At 42.5% G+C, this 16,776-nt stretch overlaps 1 protein-coding gene across 1 annotated transcript; it reads right to left on the bottom strand.

The window, feature by feature from the left end:
• Positions 1 to 13,878: 13,878 nt before the first annotated feature.
• Positions 13,879 to 14,776, bottom strand: LOC147898469 (uncharacterized). Its single transcript, XM_087379177.1, has 3 exons — positions 14,534 to 14,776; positions 14,030 to 14,323; positions 13,879 to 13,902 (listed from the first exon to the last, which is right to left on the bottom strand). Exons 1-3 carry the CDS (start codon positions 14,774 to 14,776, stop codon positions 13,879 to 13,881), a joined length of 561 nt encoding a protein of 186 aa, XP_087235303.1.
• Positions 14,777 to 16,776: the final 2,000 nt, after the last annotated feature.

The following is a 16,776-nucleotide window of genomic DNA, read 5'->3' as shown; positions in this document are numbered from 1 at the left end:
CCTCATCCTACTTTCCCCATTATTTAACTAGCTCTCTTGGTCCTTCTATACCTCCCCCACATGGGCCTATCCCATATGGAGGGAATAACTCAATATAATATCTATCTCCACCTATTTTATATTACTTCTCCCATGGACTTTGAGCCATATCTCACTAAATGCAGCCTAGGTGGAGGGGTGGCACATGGAGGAGCCATGCCACCTTGCATTTTATAATATTTCTATCATGGATTATGTACAACACACCTTATGGGTCCTCTTACATGGAAGGGTGGCACATGGTCATGCCCTGCCACCTCAACCTTGGGCCCTATGCACACCATATTTTATTATACTATTGTCACATATACAAACACACATACATATTAATGCCTTTTTCCTTAGACAATTTTATCCATAACAGTTCCCCCCCCCAGGCAGGGAATGCACAGCATTTCCATGCCTGGGACCATCACGCACAAAGAAAGGCTTGAGGTAACGCTTGTTGATCACCTTCTTGCCATATGGTTCATGCAGCTCCTGAACTTGTACAGACCCATTGCTACGTTCTTTGATGACTTTGTATGGACCAGCCCACAGTGGCAGAAACTTCTTATCCATTTGGTGGTCCAATCTATTATCAAAGCATAGCACAACATCCCCCTCAGCAAAGTGTCTTTCCCATCCCTTGCCAATCTTAGCATCCAATCGGGCCTTTTGACGATTCTTTTGGATCTCTGTTTGGTGTAGTGCAAGGCGTCGGGTTTCATCTAACTTCTCAAGTTGTACCAATCTGGCCTCTACGTGTTCATCTGCTGTCATCCTCTGTTCCTGTGCCAATCTCAAGGCCGGAATCTCTATCTCTAGTGGTAAAACTGCCTCAGTACCATACACCAACTCAAAAGGAGTGTGACTTGTAGATGTTTTATGAGTGATGTTGTAAGCCCACACTGCTTCAGTGACTTTCTGATCCCATTGGCTCCTGTTCCCTGCGGCCATCTTTCCCATGGTTTTACAAAGGAGGCCATTGGTCCGCTCTGTTTGACCCATGGATGCTGGATAATAGATGCTAGAAGTGTGATGATCAATACCCATGCGATCCATGAGTAACTCCACGGCTTCATTTAAGAATGGACTCCCATGGTCAGAGACTATCTCCATGGGTGTCCCAAACCTTGTGCAGATACGTTCAAATATGAAATTTGAAACTGCCTTGCCGTTTGCAGTAGAGAGGGCGATAGCTTCAGCCCACTTAGTGACATACTGAGTGGCTACCAAAAGATACTTCTTTTTGTGGGCAGTCATGGGCAAGGGCCCGACAAAATCTATTCCCCACTTTTGAAACGGATGGATGGACATCACTGGGTGATGTTGCCCGGGACGCAAATCCTTCCTACCGAAGAATTGACATGGTTCACAGGTTTTGCAATACAAAGTGACATCCTTGAACAAGGTCGGCCAATAGTACCTAGCATGTAAAATCTTCTTAGCTGTATAGTCACTGGCATAGTGGCCTCCACAAAATCCATCATGATAATGCTTCAATACCTTAGGCACTTCATCTGCATCAATGGCCCGTCTGAGTACCCCATCCATGCCTTAATGATACAACACCCCATCAAGGAGGGTGTAGCGCCTACTATCTCTGCGGATCTTCTTTCTCTCATAGGTAGTACTTTCTGAAGGAAAGGAGAAAGCAGTCAAAAACTTGTAGATACCACCATACCAAGGATCCCCAACTTCTAGGGCTGCTACAAGGGTTACATCAAGGCACTCCTCTAAATCAATCAAAGCATTCTTCAAGTTGGAACAACCCCCTTTTACAATTTTGAAAGAAAAATCATATTCTTGTAGAACTGCCAACCATTTGGCCAACCGGCCCATGGGATTTGGTGATTGAAGAACCTGCTTTGCAAGACCAGTGCCAGTGAGTATAAAGAAGGACTTTCCAGCCACATAATGCTTAAATTTCTCAATGCAAAACACCAAGGACAATGCATGTTTGTCAGCCTCTGAATCGTCACTCAGTGTCGAGCAATTGTCGAGAAGCAAATCGAATGGGGTACATGAACCGATCCTCCCCTTGCTGGAGAAGAATACCTGCCAGAGTGTGCTCACCAAACCTAGGATTGATATAGAAGGTCTTTGACCAGTCTGGATTGCGTAGAATGGGTTCTGAAGCCAGAGCATTCTTGATTTGTGCAAAACCATGATCACAATCCTCATACTAGGAAAAATCAACCCCATCTTTTAATAGCATAGTCATGGGCCGTGTCAAAGCAGCATACTGATCAATGAAGCGGCGATAGTATCCTGCTAGATTGACAAATGAGCGTACCTGATGTTTGGTTGTAGGTGGGGGGAGTTTGAGGATGGCTTCTACCTTCTCGGGGTCAGGCTTGATGCCCTCGGATGAGACAACATGTCCCAATAACCTCCCTTGAGTGGCTCCAATGGTGCATTTCTCAAGGTTGAGACTACCATTTGCATCATTGACCCTTTGGAAGGCCAATCTAACCTTCATGATGTGCTCCTTACGTGATGAGAATATACAGAAATCATCTAAAAACACCTCCAAGAAATCCCCCAAATAAGGAGCAAACACCATCTGCATAAATCTTTGAAAGGTAGCAGGAGCATTGGTGAGGCCAAATGGCATTACTTTGAATGCAAATGTCCCCCAGGGCGTGGCAAATGTGGTTTTAAGCACATCTTCCTCGGCAATTCTGATTTGATAAAACCCAGAGTAACCATCACAGAAAGTATACATCTCATGACCACTTACCTTTTCAAGAATGAGGTCTTGAAAGGGTAGAGGATGATGATCCCTCTTGGTGGCAGCATTGAGCTTCTTATAGTCGATGCAGACTCGCCATTTGTTGTTTTTCTTTGGGATGACTACCACTGGTGAAACCCATTCAGTATTGTGAACCGGAACAATAAACCCAGCCTCTACAAGCTTCTGCAACTCTGAGCGCAAAGCGTCGGTCTGCAGGGGCCCTAATCTCCGATACTTCTGAGCCTCAGGCTTTGCATCAGGCTTCATCTCTATCTTGTGCTCTATGGCAGTCACATGGCGAAGGTGGTGGTAGCTAGTTGCAAAGAGGTCAGGGAAATCTTTGAACATTTCAAGAAACTCATCTTTCTCACTTGGAGTGAGGTCTGGAGAAAGCATTGATTCGAGCTGTTGAGGACTAGCTGTTATCTTTTCTGCAGGTGGCAGGGTCGGAGACACCCCCATCATGTAAACTTCCTCCTTTGAGAATTCCTTCCCCCCGTCTGATTCTTCCATGGACTCAGACACTGAGGATGAGAGAGTATCACTATCATGCTCCTCTTCTTCTTCCGGTGCCATGGCACCAGGTTGCACCGGGATCTTCTCCTTGGAAGCACCAAAAGACATGTGTCCTGTCTTCCAATAGCTGACTGCATCACTCTTTCTCAACCATGGTCTCCCGAGTATGGCTGGGTAACTTCTGCCTGTATCTTCAATGTCCACTACATAGAAATTGACAGTGGTGGTCAACCCATTGACAGTGATGGGCAAATCCTCAATGACTCCCATGGTGGCGAGTCGTCGACCATCTGCTACCTTGATTCGAGTGGAGGAACGCCTTATACATTTCAAATTCAATTTCTTCATGATGCGAGGCACCATGATATTACATGCAGCTCCCCCATCAACACACACATTTTTGACACGGCAATTATCTATGATGACATCTACTGTGTGTGGGTGCCGATCAATTTCTTCAGAGATAGAAGATACCTCTCGTACCTTTCCCTTTTTCTTGCTCTTCCTTGTTGAGAGACCTTGCTGCAGCTCACGTCTCACCTTAGGGCTTAATGCTATTAGTTGAGGGAGTGTGATGCTCAAAGACCGATGAGCAAGGTCCTGAACGACCGAATAGTCCTCTTGCCCTGAGCCGATGGGAAAATCCAAGGGTGACCACTTACTCCTGCGAGATCTTTTAGTCTTCTCTGTTGGTGGGTCTGCCATCTCAGCATCTGAGGGCTCTGAGAAGGACACCTTCTTCCCGGGGGCAGCCCGGTCCACGATTTGGAGAGGGGTCCGAGGTAGCACGAGTTCTTTTCCCGAGATCAAGGATCTCCACATCAGAATCCTCCGTGCCCGACTCACTTAGAAGATTCACCCTTGGAATATTGGGGCATTCTGTGCGATAATGACCCTTCTGGTGGCACTCGTAGCATACAACATTAGCACGATCTCTTGGAGGGCGGTTGGCTTAATTTTTGATGCCCACCATCTCAAGCCAAAGATCATTCAGGGCCTTGGCTAGGTCATTGACTCCAGGTTCTGTTGCAAGAGGGGCCTCTTTAGTAGGAGGGGCCATGGGAGTAGAGAGGAGGGGGGCTCGTGGGCGAGGCTGGGGTCGAGGTGGAGGGTGAGGATATCCACCTTGTTGAGGGTAAGCATCTAAGGGAGGACCATACATTTGAGGTGGAGGCGGTGGATACATCCCTGATGTGGGGTGGGGGTATGCCCCTGAGTTAGACCCCCCAGGTTGTTGTTGCAGGAATTGAGGGGGTTGCGGAGGGACAATCATCTTCTTTGAAGCGGGGTCAGACTGAACTTTATCAAACTTTTGAGCAATCTCATGTGCTAGCACCATTGTTTCTGGATTCTCCCATTTAAGCTTGAGGCGGAATTCATCACTCGCTCCTGCTACAAGGTAGCCCAGCACATGCTGAGTCATTCCAGCTTGAAACCCGACATTGTCCTCCTGTGTGGCAATCAAACGGTCCAGGAGCACGGCCGCTCGATCCACATATCGACGTGCCGTCTCACCTTCTGACTGCTTCAAGTTTGCCACCTGCAGGTACACATTCTCCGGCTCCTCTTCTTTGCCGAAATACTCAATCATTGCTGCTATCAACCTTGGCCAGCTTTGGCGAACGTCTTCGGTTTGCTTCTCATACCACACTTGAGCCAAACCCTCTAGAAATGTGGGAAGAACCAATAGCCATCTGTCTTCAGTAAGAAAGTTGAGAGAAACACAACGGCGCTTGAAGGCCACAAGATACTCATTTGGATTTTCTTCTACCCGTCCACAAAACACGGGAATGTCAGCCATGCTTGGAAGATGGAAAAGAGGAGCTTATCTATGGACGAATAATAGTAAGAGGAAGCTTGAACTGAAAATCGGGTGAAGATACATCCAAAAAGCACACATAGGCAGGGTAGGGTGTGACTGGTGTAGTGTGAAATATTACACGAGAAAAATCTTCAGCATAGAATAGCACATAGACAATCTTAAAAGGACCAACCCTCATGATATCACATCGATCTTTACAAGCGAGGGCTAGAGGCGCGGCGTTGCATGAGGTTGTTCATCAAGGCAAACAAGAATGCCATGACAAATGTCAACAGTTGGAGAGCTTGCACATCACCTTCAGCTTCTTCCAGTTCTTGTAGTCGCCATGCTATTTCTTCAAGGGGTGTGCGGTCTGGCATCCTTCTTTTGAGCAATGTCCTTGAGAACCTTCCTGATGATCTTCCGAAGTCGGTGAACTCGTATCAAGTATGCCCAACACTTAGTTTCATGATGACCACAACCTTTGCATTCCTTACAAATGATCACCCTCCTTCGTGGCTTGCGGCTTTGTTGGGGTGGCGCTTCCACTCGCGTCATGCGTGATTGAAGTACAAGCTTCACGTGCCAAGAAATCAGCAACAAGATTTCGAGCTCGAGGGATATGCTGAATTTTTACCTCTTCAAATTGGTTGCAAAGTTCCAAGGCTTGTTGATGTCATGGAACCAAGCCTTTGCTCCGCACCTTCCACCTTCCACTAACTTGTTCACACACTAGTTGAGAATCTCCTTGCACCTCCAATTGCTTGGCTTGATGTTCTTGTGCCTTTTGTAGCCCAAAAATGAGCGCCGAGTACTCAGCTTGATTGCAAGTACTTGCAGGTGAAGACTTGCTGTAACAATACTCTTCACCTCCTGGTGAAGTGAGCTTCACACCCACGCCAGCCGCCTTGATCGAAGGTTTGTAAGCTCCATCAAATTGAAGAATCCAAGATGTCATCACACCAAGACTAAAATTCGGACATCCCAAGTTTCTCGGTAGTCCAAGATAGGTAGGAGGAGAGGGTAGGGAGAATTCAACACTTGAGCCAAACGTTCAGCACCAAGCAAACTTGCAATTCTTTGTTGATAGTTTATCTTAAGCCCAAAAAGAATTACAATTTGAAGCTCGAAATGAGGCACAAAAGGCTGATTAGGTACAAATGGATTCCTTGGTCGAAACATTACCAACCATAGCCAAGGCCTAGAAACCTTTGTAATGAGATTGTAAATAAACCATTCAAGACGAGCTTTTCCACAGGAATCAACAAGCAAATGCGCCAAATCTCCCCCCAAGCTTGGGGAGCATCCCACCCTTCGATGAAGGACACCGTTTTAATTACCTCTGAAGTAGCAAGTAGTTCGATCACCGCACAATGAGTAGAAGCAAAGTCAAAATCCTCCCAGCGTATCAGTAGTTCTTCACCATGAATCATCCACGGTGTATCATTCCACCCGTCATCTCCATCAATGATGCACTGGACAATCAGCCGTTGAAGGTCGACATGAAGATCAAGGAAGACATCACGTGCATTGGTAGCCGTAAGGTGCGGAGGAACAGGCACCAATTCCTTAAACGCATCGAGAAGTGACATAAATGTCCACCCTTCTCGTAAGGCGTGCGTCCGTGAAGTGAGCTTGGAGAAGTTCTGAATTGGCGAACTAGCAAGAGATGTGGATAGAGCACATAAAATGAAATATTTTTTCTTTTTACAGCAAGAGCAAACTCCTTGCGGTTAGAGAGTTACAGCTCCCGCAATTTCAATATATGAACAAAAATCATTACATTTTTACCACTTCCAACTTGTTGGCCCAATGATAAGACTTTCTTTTGTGAAGGGGGAGGTCTTGGGTTCCAATCCTACTCTTTAATAAAAAGAGAAGAGAGGAGAGGAGAAGGAGAAGAGAAAGAGAAAGAGAAGAAGAAGAAGAGGAGAGATAGGGGGGCGCGGGATCTGCTGTTACTCTTTTGCAGGGGCTCAGAAAACAGACCGCGACTAGAGCAGCAGTCCAGAGAACTGTCGCGTAGAAAACAGTCCACAGAACTGTCGCGCAGAAAACTGTCTGCAACCAGAAGTCGCAGCAGTCCACAGAACTATCGCGCAGAAAACTGTCTGCAACCAGAAGTCGCAGCAGTCCACAGAACTGTCGCACAGGAGACGCATGAATCGAATGCACGCGCAGTAGCTTAGAAAGAGCACGGATGGTATAGTTCTGTTGATGTAACCCATACGAATAGAAGATTCGCCACTAGCCGTGGAGATTCGTATCCCAGCAGCCACACCAAAACTTTTAGCCGGAAAAGTTTTTGAGACCAGAGGCTAGAGGCTAAGTATGGCGACGCTCAAAGGCCATCGAGAAAAGGAGATCAAGAGGGCGAAGGGATGTCATAGGAGAGAGAAAGGAATTAGAAGTGGAGGGAAGGAAGAGGGAGACTATGACACAAGGGGAAAGGGAGAGGGGGAAGAGAAGCATGTACATGATAGGAGGAGGAATGTTGAGATGTAGACATCAAGGAAAGAGAACCATACTTTATTTGAAAGAAGGGAAGAGAGGGCAATATCAAAATACTAGCTAGGTGGCTTTACAAGAATGAGCGTGGCTCATCAAGGAATAGCCCCTTCCTTTTATAGCCAAGAGAGGGGGTCTCTCCTCATTAATGTATCCTCCCACATGCATGGTGTGTGTGGAAAAGTCTCCCATGTGGGCTAGGCGGTTACGCACTCTCAATTGTGTGCGACGACCCTTTGCCTCAATTTTCCACATAAATCAAGCCCCATATCTCAAGTCTATGATACTCCCTTGGTCTCTTTCCAATTTTATAATATGTTCAAACCTCTAGGAGGACAAGTGGAGGGTTGGCACAAGGAATCTTGCCACCTCATCCTACTTTCCCCATTATTTAACTAGCTCTCTTGGTCCTTCTATACCTCCCCCACATGGGCCTATCCCATATGGAGGGAATAACTCAATATAATATCTATCTCCACCTATTTTATATTACTTCTCCCATGGACTTTGAGCCATATCTCACTAAATGCAGCCTAGGTGGAGGGGTGGCACATGGAGGAGCCATGCCACCTTGCATTTTATAATATTTCTATCATGGATTATGTACAACACACCTTATGGGTCCTCTTACATGGAAGGGTGGCACATGGTCATGCCCTGCCACCTCAACCTTGGGCCCTATGCACACCATATTTTATTATACTATTGTCACATATACAAACACACATACATATTAATGCCTTTTTCCTTAGACAATTTTATCCATAACAACACACACACATGTGCGTGCATGTGTGTGTGTTTGTGTGTGTGTGTGTGTGTGTGTAAGAGAGAGAGAGAGAGAGATTATATTATATATAATTTGATAAATGAGAGAGGGAAGGGAAGAAGAACATGGGAGGGGGTGGGATAGGAGAGGGAGGAATTAATGAAAAGTGGGAGGAATTAAAGACAAGTGAAAAGGGAGGAATTAATGATAGGAGAGGGAGGAATTAATGAAAAGTGGAAGTGGGCATGGGGAGGGAACTAGGAGGAACACTTATTCCATTAATTTTGGATTTGTTAATGTACAAATTCATTTTTACATATACTTTTGGACTAGTTTTTGGATAAAATTTAAGAAAAAACCCACTCTTCAAACATAGATGAAAACATAAAAACAAGCAATTTTTTAGATATTTTTAAAGGAGATGAAATCAAGATTATAACATTTAATGTGACACAGATAAGTTACACCAAAAGATAAGATTCAACAGTTGTAAACTCTCGTAATATTTATAATGGTGTTAACAAACACCTTCAAAAGTTACAATAGTAAGCAAACTCTCACAATATTTATAATGGTGTTAACATATACCAAAAGTTACAATAAGCCTCTCATTGGAAGGCATTAATATCTACCATTTCTATCCTAGATTCAACCCATTCCTCTGCTGAGACCATCTCATCATGATCAATGTAGTTAAAACTACAAAAGAGAAGTAAGGAATTATAAATTTTCTCCTTCATAGCACTTTCTTGATTCCATATGATTCGAGGCATTGGATCTTTAATCCACATTCTCTTGCTTGTCTTGGTTGCATACACACCATTGTAGATCTTGAAATCATAGACATAAACTTTCTCCAAAGTGTTATGCATCTCTTCCTTGTTTTCTTTATTGACAAAAATGACAATATTGCAAATTCTAGCTCTACTAATGGTGATATATAGTATTCTATTGATGAATTGGCGAATACCATTGGAAGAAACCTCATCATCAATAAAGAATACTTGGGGCTTATCCCAACTTGTTTCATCAAGTAAAAAGTCCTCATCTAAAATGCCCCTGTACGCTACAACCTTTTCAGATTCTGAAGTGATGTTCACATTTAATTGAAAGCCATGGTTGATATCCCTTGATATTCTCAGTTTATGCTCATTCACAAGCTTCTCAACATATGCAATCGCCTGTGGTGGGATTTGGGTTCTCATGAATGAGGTGACTACTTCTGACCCATCTTCTTGATTCTTCATCCACTAATGTGCCCATGCCTTTTCCTTAGTTGTGGATAAAGTGGCTATATGCTTCACAATATTAGGGTGTCTATTGCATTAACCAATAGGGATATCTTTTTCTGTGACCAAATATCTAATCATACTATCTACTACATCACGTTTCACCTGTATGTTGATGCACTCATCCATGCAATGATCTTTGTCCTTCCTACCAAAAAACCATTTTTTCTTAAGGAGTTTCTCTATTGCCATTGTTACATAGCTATCTGGCAAATATTTTATGGGCCTCCATATTCTTGCCGTCACCTCTTTTCTTCTAGGTTTCATTCCCAAAGGCAAAGAATGACCCACAGCTTAAGAGGGGGAGATCCATGTTGTACAAGACCTCATAAGTCATACTCATTGTATAGGCTTCCACTACGCAGCCACTGTGCTCGAATACGCACATACTACTCTAATTTATTTTCATTTTTCTTTTCCAGTTTTGGATGCTATCGTATGCACCAAATGAAACACAAAAAGGCCTTGTACATGTACCCTCTACTTACCCAGTGCAATTTGAGAGAGGGGGTGTTGAGGATGGTGTAAATTGCACCATATCTCCAGGGCAATCGGGGCAAACCCTAACACTAACCCTAATGGGTTCACATGTATATCTTCATATTCTGCTCAATACAACTTAGTGTACAGGTAGCTATATCATGTGCACTCATCCCTCTCTCCCTCTCTCACTTCCGCTATCATTAAAGACTCCTCATGCAGTGATCTACTACTAGATCGAACAAGGTACTTTGTTTGTGATTTTTGTAGCATTTAGTTTCCTATAAGCCACATAAATCCCAAGTTTACCATCCCCTTGGGTACAATCATAGTGGGTAATTAAGCATGTTACCTCATCCAATGGCTAGATAAACCTAACCTTTAGAAGCTTATCAATATTAATAGTCTTAAAATTCTTGTACAAAATGCTCACTCTCTCATCATGGTTCATTCATATGCCTCTGAGAGATTACCTTCTTGAAGATGATCTTGGTGAATAATTTCATCTTTCAAATGATTAAAAGTTCAATGAATTATAATTTGGGAGGCCTTATTAAATGCACTTAGAAAATTCTCATATAGTTCTAGTGTTATAATAGTGCTCATTATAGGCATTGGTATAGATGTTGAATAAAAAATGGTATACAAAGTCAGTATCATTAACCATTGTCTAGTATTTTGATGTAAAATATAATTGGGAGATAGCATACAAATATTGACACAAATACCAGTGTGAATTTAAAAAAAAGTCAACTTAAACATGTATGATTGGTTTCCTAATTTTTTGGATGCTTCATCATTTGCTGTAGAAATATGATGCAACGGAGAGATCGTTTGACAACAACAATAGTACAATAACCAAAGAATAGACACAATAGAGTGGAATAAAAATTTTGTATTAGGTACAACTAATGGTGCTGTCCACCCGTGCACTCTCAAGTAGAGCTTTGATGGCGATCTAGACAGACTCTGGATGGAGAAGGACTGGAGGTAGGGGTATTGGCATTTGATGTTGAGGCTTGAGAAGTGACCTCCTTATATAGCCCTTTGTAGCAGACCAATTCCACCATATTGGTGGGCTGGTGGTGGCACATGCATATTGACTTAGCACAGTGTGTGACTAAGTGCGAGGACGGTGGCACATGTTTGCTTGAATTTCGCCAGCGACCAAAGACCATTGATCACCGACCATCAATCACGCACATGAGGGCAAGTTCACACAATGTGCATGCAACGGAGGGCATACCATTGTGGGTAGAGGCCTACTACCGAAAGACCTCAGACCCTGCCATTGGGGGCATTGCCCCACACCCGCATCAAGGGTGCTACACTCAAACCCCACTGGGGGTGTTTCCCTCAAACCACCAAGATCAAGGGCACTGCCCTTGAACCCCCAAGGAGTACGTTGATCCTTCTACCATCTCCTAACCATCAAACGGTCACCATGAGACCTCATCTAGTGTCAAAACTAGGATCCTACCAATATCCAGTGCTCACACCATGGCTTCTCCTCATAATGGGGGCCTTACAAAAAGGGCACTATGGAACATTGGTGGTTACATATGAAAGGTGGGCATCGCACATATACCGAAATTTGGATCCAAGAGAGTTTCTATGTAATATGGGCAAAACCGTAGCCAAAATGACATAAAAATGGGACCTTTCTAGATAGTATTTGAACAAAGTTGAAAAGATGTACAAATATTTATGGGCATGCAAGATACTATGAGGATACTACAAAAGGTTTATACTAAGGTATGCAGCTATAGGCAAGCTTCTTTACAAGCTCCTAGTGGCATTGTTATGGACTAAGGAATGTGATCAAGTCTTTGAAATCCTAAATTGGAGAATAGAAATTGTATTAACATTAAGAGCACAAACATGGTACCAGAATCCTAGGTACATATCAATGGATTCAAATATGCCATGAGAAGTGTATTTTGCAAGCAACCAAGAGAATACAGAAAAGATTACTTGAAAGATGTCAACCCAATTATATAGAAGTGAAATATACATCCATCACGTGAGAAGCACTAGCGATGGTGTGCATTGTGAAAAAGTTAAGACACTATTAGTGATAAATTATAAGCAAGCCTAGCTATGTTTGGTTAACCAATCTTGCACAAGTTTGTTTATTTGTATTTGATACATATGTGATAGGTTGTTGTGCCTAAATATGATACATAAATATGCATTTGTCTATTTCACAAGATTTTAGGAAGGCAGAATTTGGTTGGAGTAATCAACTCACTACACGCCTAGTATTTTCAAGGGTTTGTCTCAACATAGATTTGGCCATTGCAATGTTGACACTCTTTCGATACCAATATATTAGGATATAAACTTGTGTCCTAGTTTCATAGGTTTGGGAGAAAAATAATTTCAATTGCAAAAGAATTATTTGATGATTTCCTCATCAACTCCATCTAGATTATTGTACATTGAGGTAAAGTTATATTCATAGAAGAAAACAGTCAAACAACATGATAAATAGAGGTTGGTATAGCAAGGAGTGAAAATAGTAGATACTTGAGAAAGCAATTATCTAACCATAAAAATCCACTTGATATTTCTTTGACCATGATCAATTTATAGTTTAGGAAAACATGGGAAATGGGAAGAGAAAACCATAAATCTTGGTTTAATCAGCATTCTTCTTACCCCTATTTGGCATCAACGTCCAAAATTAGAATTTCTTTTTTAAATTAGCATTAATGTGGGCATCATGGAGATACCATTGTGCTTCAAAAACATGTGGAGTTTTTTTCTAAAGATGTAAAGATCAGTACCCAATAGAATGAAATGTCAAAGACATCTTCAATATGTCAATATAAATGTAAGAGTTTGATTAGTCAAGTGAACATAGAAATGTCTTAGGATAGTGTCCTTGGGCACTTTTACTGGGGTAGTACTAATTGTTACTTTTTTTCACCATTAAGAACGCTTTTAAGTATTCTTTTTATTCTAAAATTTTCAAATTTAAATAATGTGTGAACTTCTAAGTGCATTTTTTTGGGCTTGCATTTAGAGACATTGAAGGTTTCTTACTCAATAATATTTCTCCTTGTTTTAATAAATACAAATGTTGTTTCCTCTTGGAATTAAGTTATGAAAATTTCAAATTTCCATCTTTGAAGTAATCCACATATTACTCGAATGTGTTCGTTGGTGTATTCTACTCATTAATTACTTTTGTCAAAGATTAGAAATATGAAACCACATAAAATTCAGGAGAGTAAGTCTCAGCTACCTTCATGACCAACAACCCAAACCAAATGACCTTTCCACCACAATTTTTGAATAGTATTGGTTTATTAAAAAATATAGAGTTCAAAAGGGAACTCAAGCATTCTATGTATATTGTGCAAGTAGCTTGTAGATTAACAAATTATATATATTGAAAAACATTGGGAGCATAGTATGCATGTTCCCTTCCGTAAACCTACTAAGACACTTAAGATTAATGCAACGCCATCATTCATGTCAAAATTCAAACTAGTATACTTGCTTCGCATAATATAATGTTGCTCTAGCATATCTAATGTAGGTTTATCAAAAGGTCAAGTTCAAACTATTTTATAGTTACTATTTTTTTATGTTGGACTAATATTTGATCCTAGTCCCAAGTAATGTCATCCAACAACATAGGCAGCCGATATTAGTGAAGAAACATGCTGGAGAAGACAGTGATCTTAGATGCAAAACCATATTGCAGAAACCTCCTTCAAGATCTCAAAGTACCTTACTATTGCCGGAATTATTTTGCACATTGTATCGGTAGCTGTGAACCAAACCGCAAATAGAGAGTAGATTATGTTTTGCTCATTTTCTGGCATTGGTAGTTGTTACTTTGAGCAAAAATGTGAGGTTTCAAGGATTGAAAAGTTGCAAAAAGTGACACCACTGACCTCTATGCCTGGAGGAATTAAGACAGTATCGATTCCATGAGCGGTCACGGATGGGAAGTCTGCGACATTGGCGTCCACGAGCGAAGCCGCGTTGTTAATTACGGCGATATTGTTCCGAACTACTATGCTCAGCTGTTTATCTTTGTATAGAGTGTGAGGTTTCCAAGGATTCAGATTGTAAGCTGTATCCATAACGCTGGCGTAATCGTGAGGCATGCGAATAAAATGGTATCTGAGCAGAGCGATTGTTGCGGTCCTGTTCATTTTAGAGCCAACCAGACAGCCTTGAAGTTTCTGGGCATATCATCAAGCAAATAATGTCAGACAGGAACTTCCAATCTTTGATCAACATAGATGCGTAGGTGCCCGCTTTGTTGAATGTTAATTTGGTTTTGTGGGAATGGCGTGATGAACTGCATGAGAGTAATCCGATTTTTCCTTTGTGTGATTTCACATGCATGTGCATGTATGCATGACTTGAGAGCGCAAACGGGAAGAGCTAACCTTGAAAGCAGAATTCGAGGGGGCGAAGAGAGTAAATAGACTTGGCAAGTTCATGAGGGTGAGGTTGAAGAAATTCGAGGTGCTGACAAATCTGGAGTAATTCTTGAGAGGGAGCAAAACGCTGAGGTCGGGATTGTAAGGATCAGAAGAATGTGTAGAGGAGATGAGCAGAAGCAGCAAGACGACGAAAAGCATGAGAGAGCCTGATTTTGCAGCACCGAGCAACGTCGATGTTAGCGCCATAATACTTCAACCCCTCAATGAACGAACAAAGGTGGTTGCAGTCATGCATGAAAGAGTCATTCAAATTTTAAGGCTCTTCTTTAAAAGGCTCAAAATTAATCTTTTTTTAAAGCCTCTTTCAAAAGCCGTCTCCTGCGGCTCTTCTTTGGGCGTTAGGTGAGCAACCACTCGCAGTACAATTGTGCTTGGGATGCGTGGTTGGAGGCACAGCTTTCGCTGACTCTGGTTCACGGTTTGGGCTCTAGAGGCTTGAAGTCGGGAGGAGTGACTTCATTACGGAATTTGAAAGTAACTCTAGCGGGGTCATTCCATAACACCGGTCTCTTGTAGACAACCAAGGGAAGGGGGGGCCGATGGTGAAGGCATAGCGTAGGCTGACGAGACATGCAGGGATGCCATGGTGGTGAGGAAAGGCTATGACGTAGGGGAGGCTGAAAATAATTGACCCATAGGAGCAGGGAAAGAAAGAGCACGCTCAGGACTCTTGACCATTGTCGTTGCCTGGCATGAGAAAGTACCAACTGTGGGGTGGAGGTCGTGGGGAAATCTTCCTTTCCCACCTATTTTTGCAATTGTGCTAATAGGGCAATCTCCTTCGCGATTTGTTCATCCTTTTTGTAATAATCCTAGATTTGTTGCTGCAGCCGTGATATCTTTTCAAGATTTGCACCTATTTCCTGTGTTCAAACATACATTCATTACAATTTCATTAGTACCAATAGAAACATTACCAAAAACTGTAGCGCATCTCTGAGCCCATAGAGACCAAAGAATGGAGCTACACATAGTGTTCTAGTTTTCCAGGGACCTGGTTGGTATGTCACCCAACAGAAGGAAAGCCTAGTTGATCAAGAAAAATCCAAACTGTTTGTGCACATTGTCCCATGCTTCTCTAGAACATCTGTAGTTTCGAAACAGGTGGGAGATATCTTTCTGTGCTCTGTTACATCTTTGGCAATACCCATCTCCTTGTCCGATTATCAATGCTTGTTTGGATGTCCAGACTCCTTTGTGCATGATGAGCCATAAGAGGCAAGCCTCTTTGTCTGGGAGTTTCCTGTTCCACATTTTTTTGAATCTTTTAGACCACACTCTTTCCGAATCTGCTCTCAACCACTTCTGATTTAGATAAGCTACAAGCTCTTCCTGTCCTTTGACAAAGATGGGGACGGGGTAAAGTTCTAACTGTCCTACCCACCTAAATTCTTTAGTAGACGGAGGAGCCCTGGAGCCCTTCCACTCTTCCAGGCAGTTGATTCTCTGTCCCAAAGTGTGTCTCATGGCTAGCATCTCTAAGTCGAATCTATTTAGTTTAAATCTAGCTCTTAATATGTCATTTTCTATCCACTTCCTTTGCTCTCTATCCCACATATCTCCCTAGACCCGAATCCTTTCTTGTTGAGCCGCAAGGCGTTCTTGATTCCATTGTCTTGAAGTGGGGTGGCTGACCAAACGGCTGAGAACCAAATTGAATCATTGGCTACGAAAGTACACGTTTTCCTAGTCTAGAACCCTTTCCAGATTATGTACAGTCTTAGTGACTCCCAAGCTGACCACATGCCTTTCCAAATGTCGAACCCCTTTGCTATGCAAGCTTCCTTTCCGTAGAGGGTAGACCCAACCAAAAGGTGTTTCCAATGTTTACACCTGACAATCTTTACCTTACTTATGTTTCTAAGGATTAAGTAGGCCCAAATCTTATCCGGGTTCTGCACTGCCTTTATGCTCCATTGTGCCATGAATTAGCCGTAGATTTTTCAAGATCTACTATTCGTAGCCCACCTACTGTCTTTGGTTTTGTGCAGGTTTTCCATTTCACTTTTGGGACCTTGTTGTCAGAGGAATGTGTAAAGGTCTTGAGTTGAAGCAACAAGAAGATGAAAATTATCAGAGTCTATGATTGAGAAGCAAAATGGGTAAGAGGAATGTGTAATTCTTGATAGGTAGCAAAATGGGTCAGAAGAATGTGTAAAGGTCATGAATTGGAGTAGCAAGAGGAT

The sequence above is a fragment of the Dipteris shenzhenensis genome, chromosome 9, assembly GCF_047967505.1.
Source record: "Dipteris shenzhenensis isolate YYH24624 ecotype China chromosome 9, Dip_SZ_1.0, whole genome shotgun sequence".
In the NCBI taxonomy this organism is placed as follows: Eukaryota; Viridiplantae; Streptophyta; class Polypodiopsida; order Gleicheniales; family Dipteridaceae; genus Dipteris; species Dipteris shenzhenensis.
Note: the sequence above shows the minus strand (reverse complement) of the source record. Positions and strands in the feature narration are given on the sequence as shown.

What these genes read in the sequence shown, in the direction of transcription:
- LOC147898469 (XM_087379177.1), bottom strand. Translation starts at nt 14,776, where the DNA reads ATGGCGCTAACATCGACGTTGCTCGGTGCTGCAAAATCAGGCTCTCTC. An exon ending in CCTCGAATTCTGCTTTCAAG is followed by an intron (nt 14,324 to 14,533) that starts GTTAGCTCTTCC and finishes TGATATGCCCAG; the next exon opens with AAACTTCAAGGCTGTCTGGT. An exon ending in TAATTCCTCCAGGCATAGAG is followed by an intron (nt 13,903 to 14,029) that starts GTCAGTGGTGTC and finishes TTTGGTTCACAG; the next exon opens with CTACCGATACAATGTGCAAA.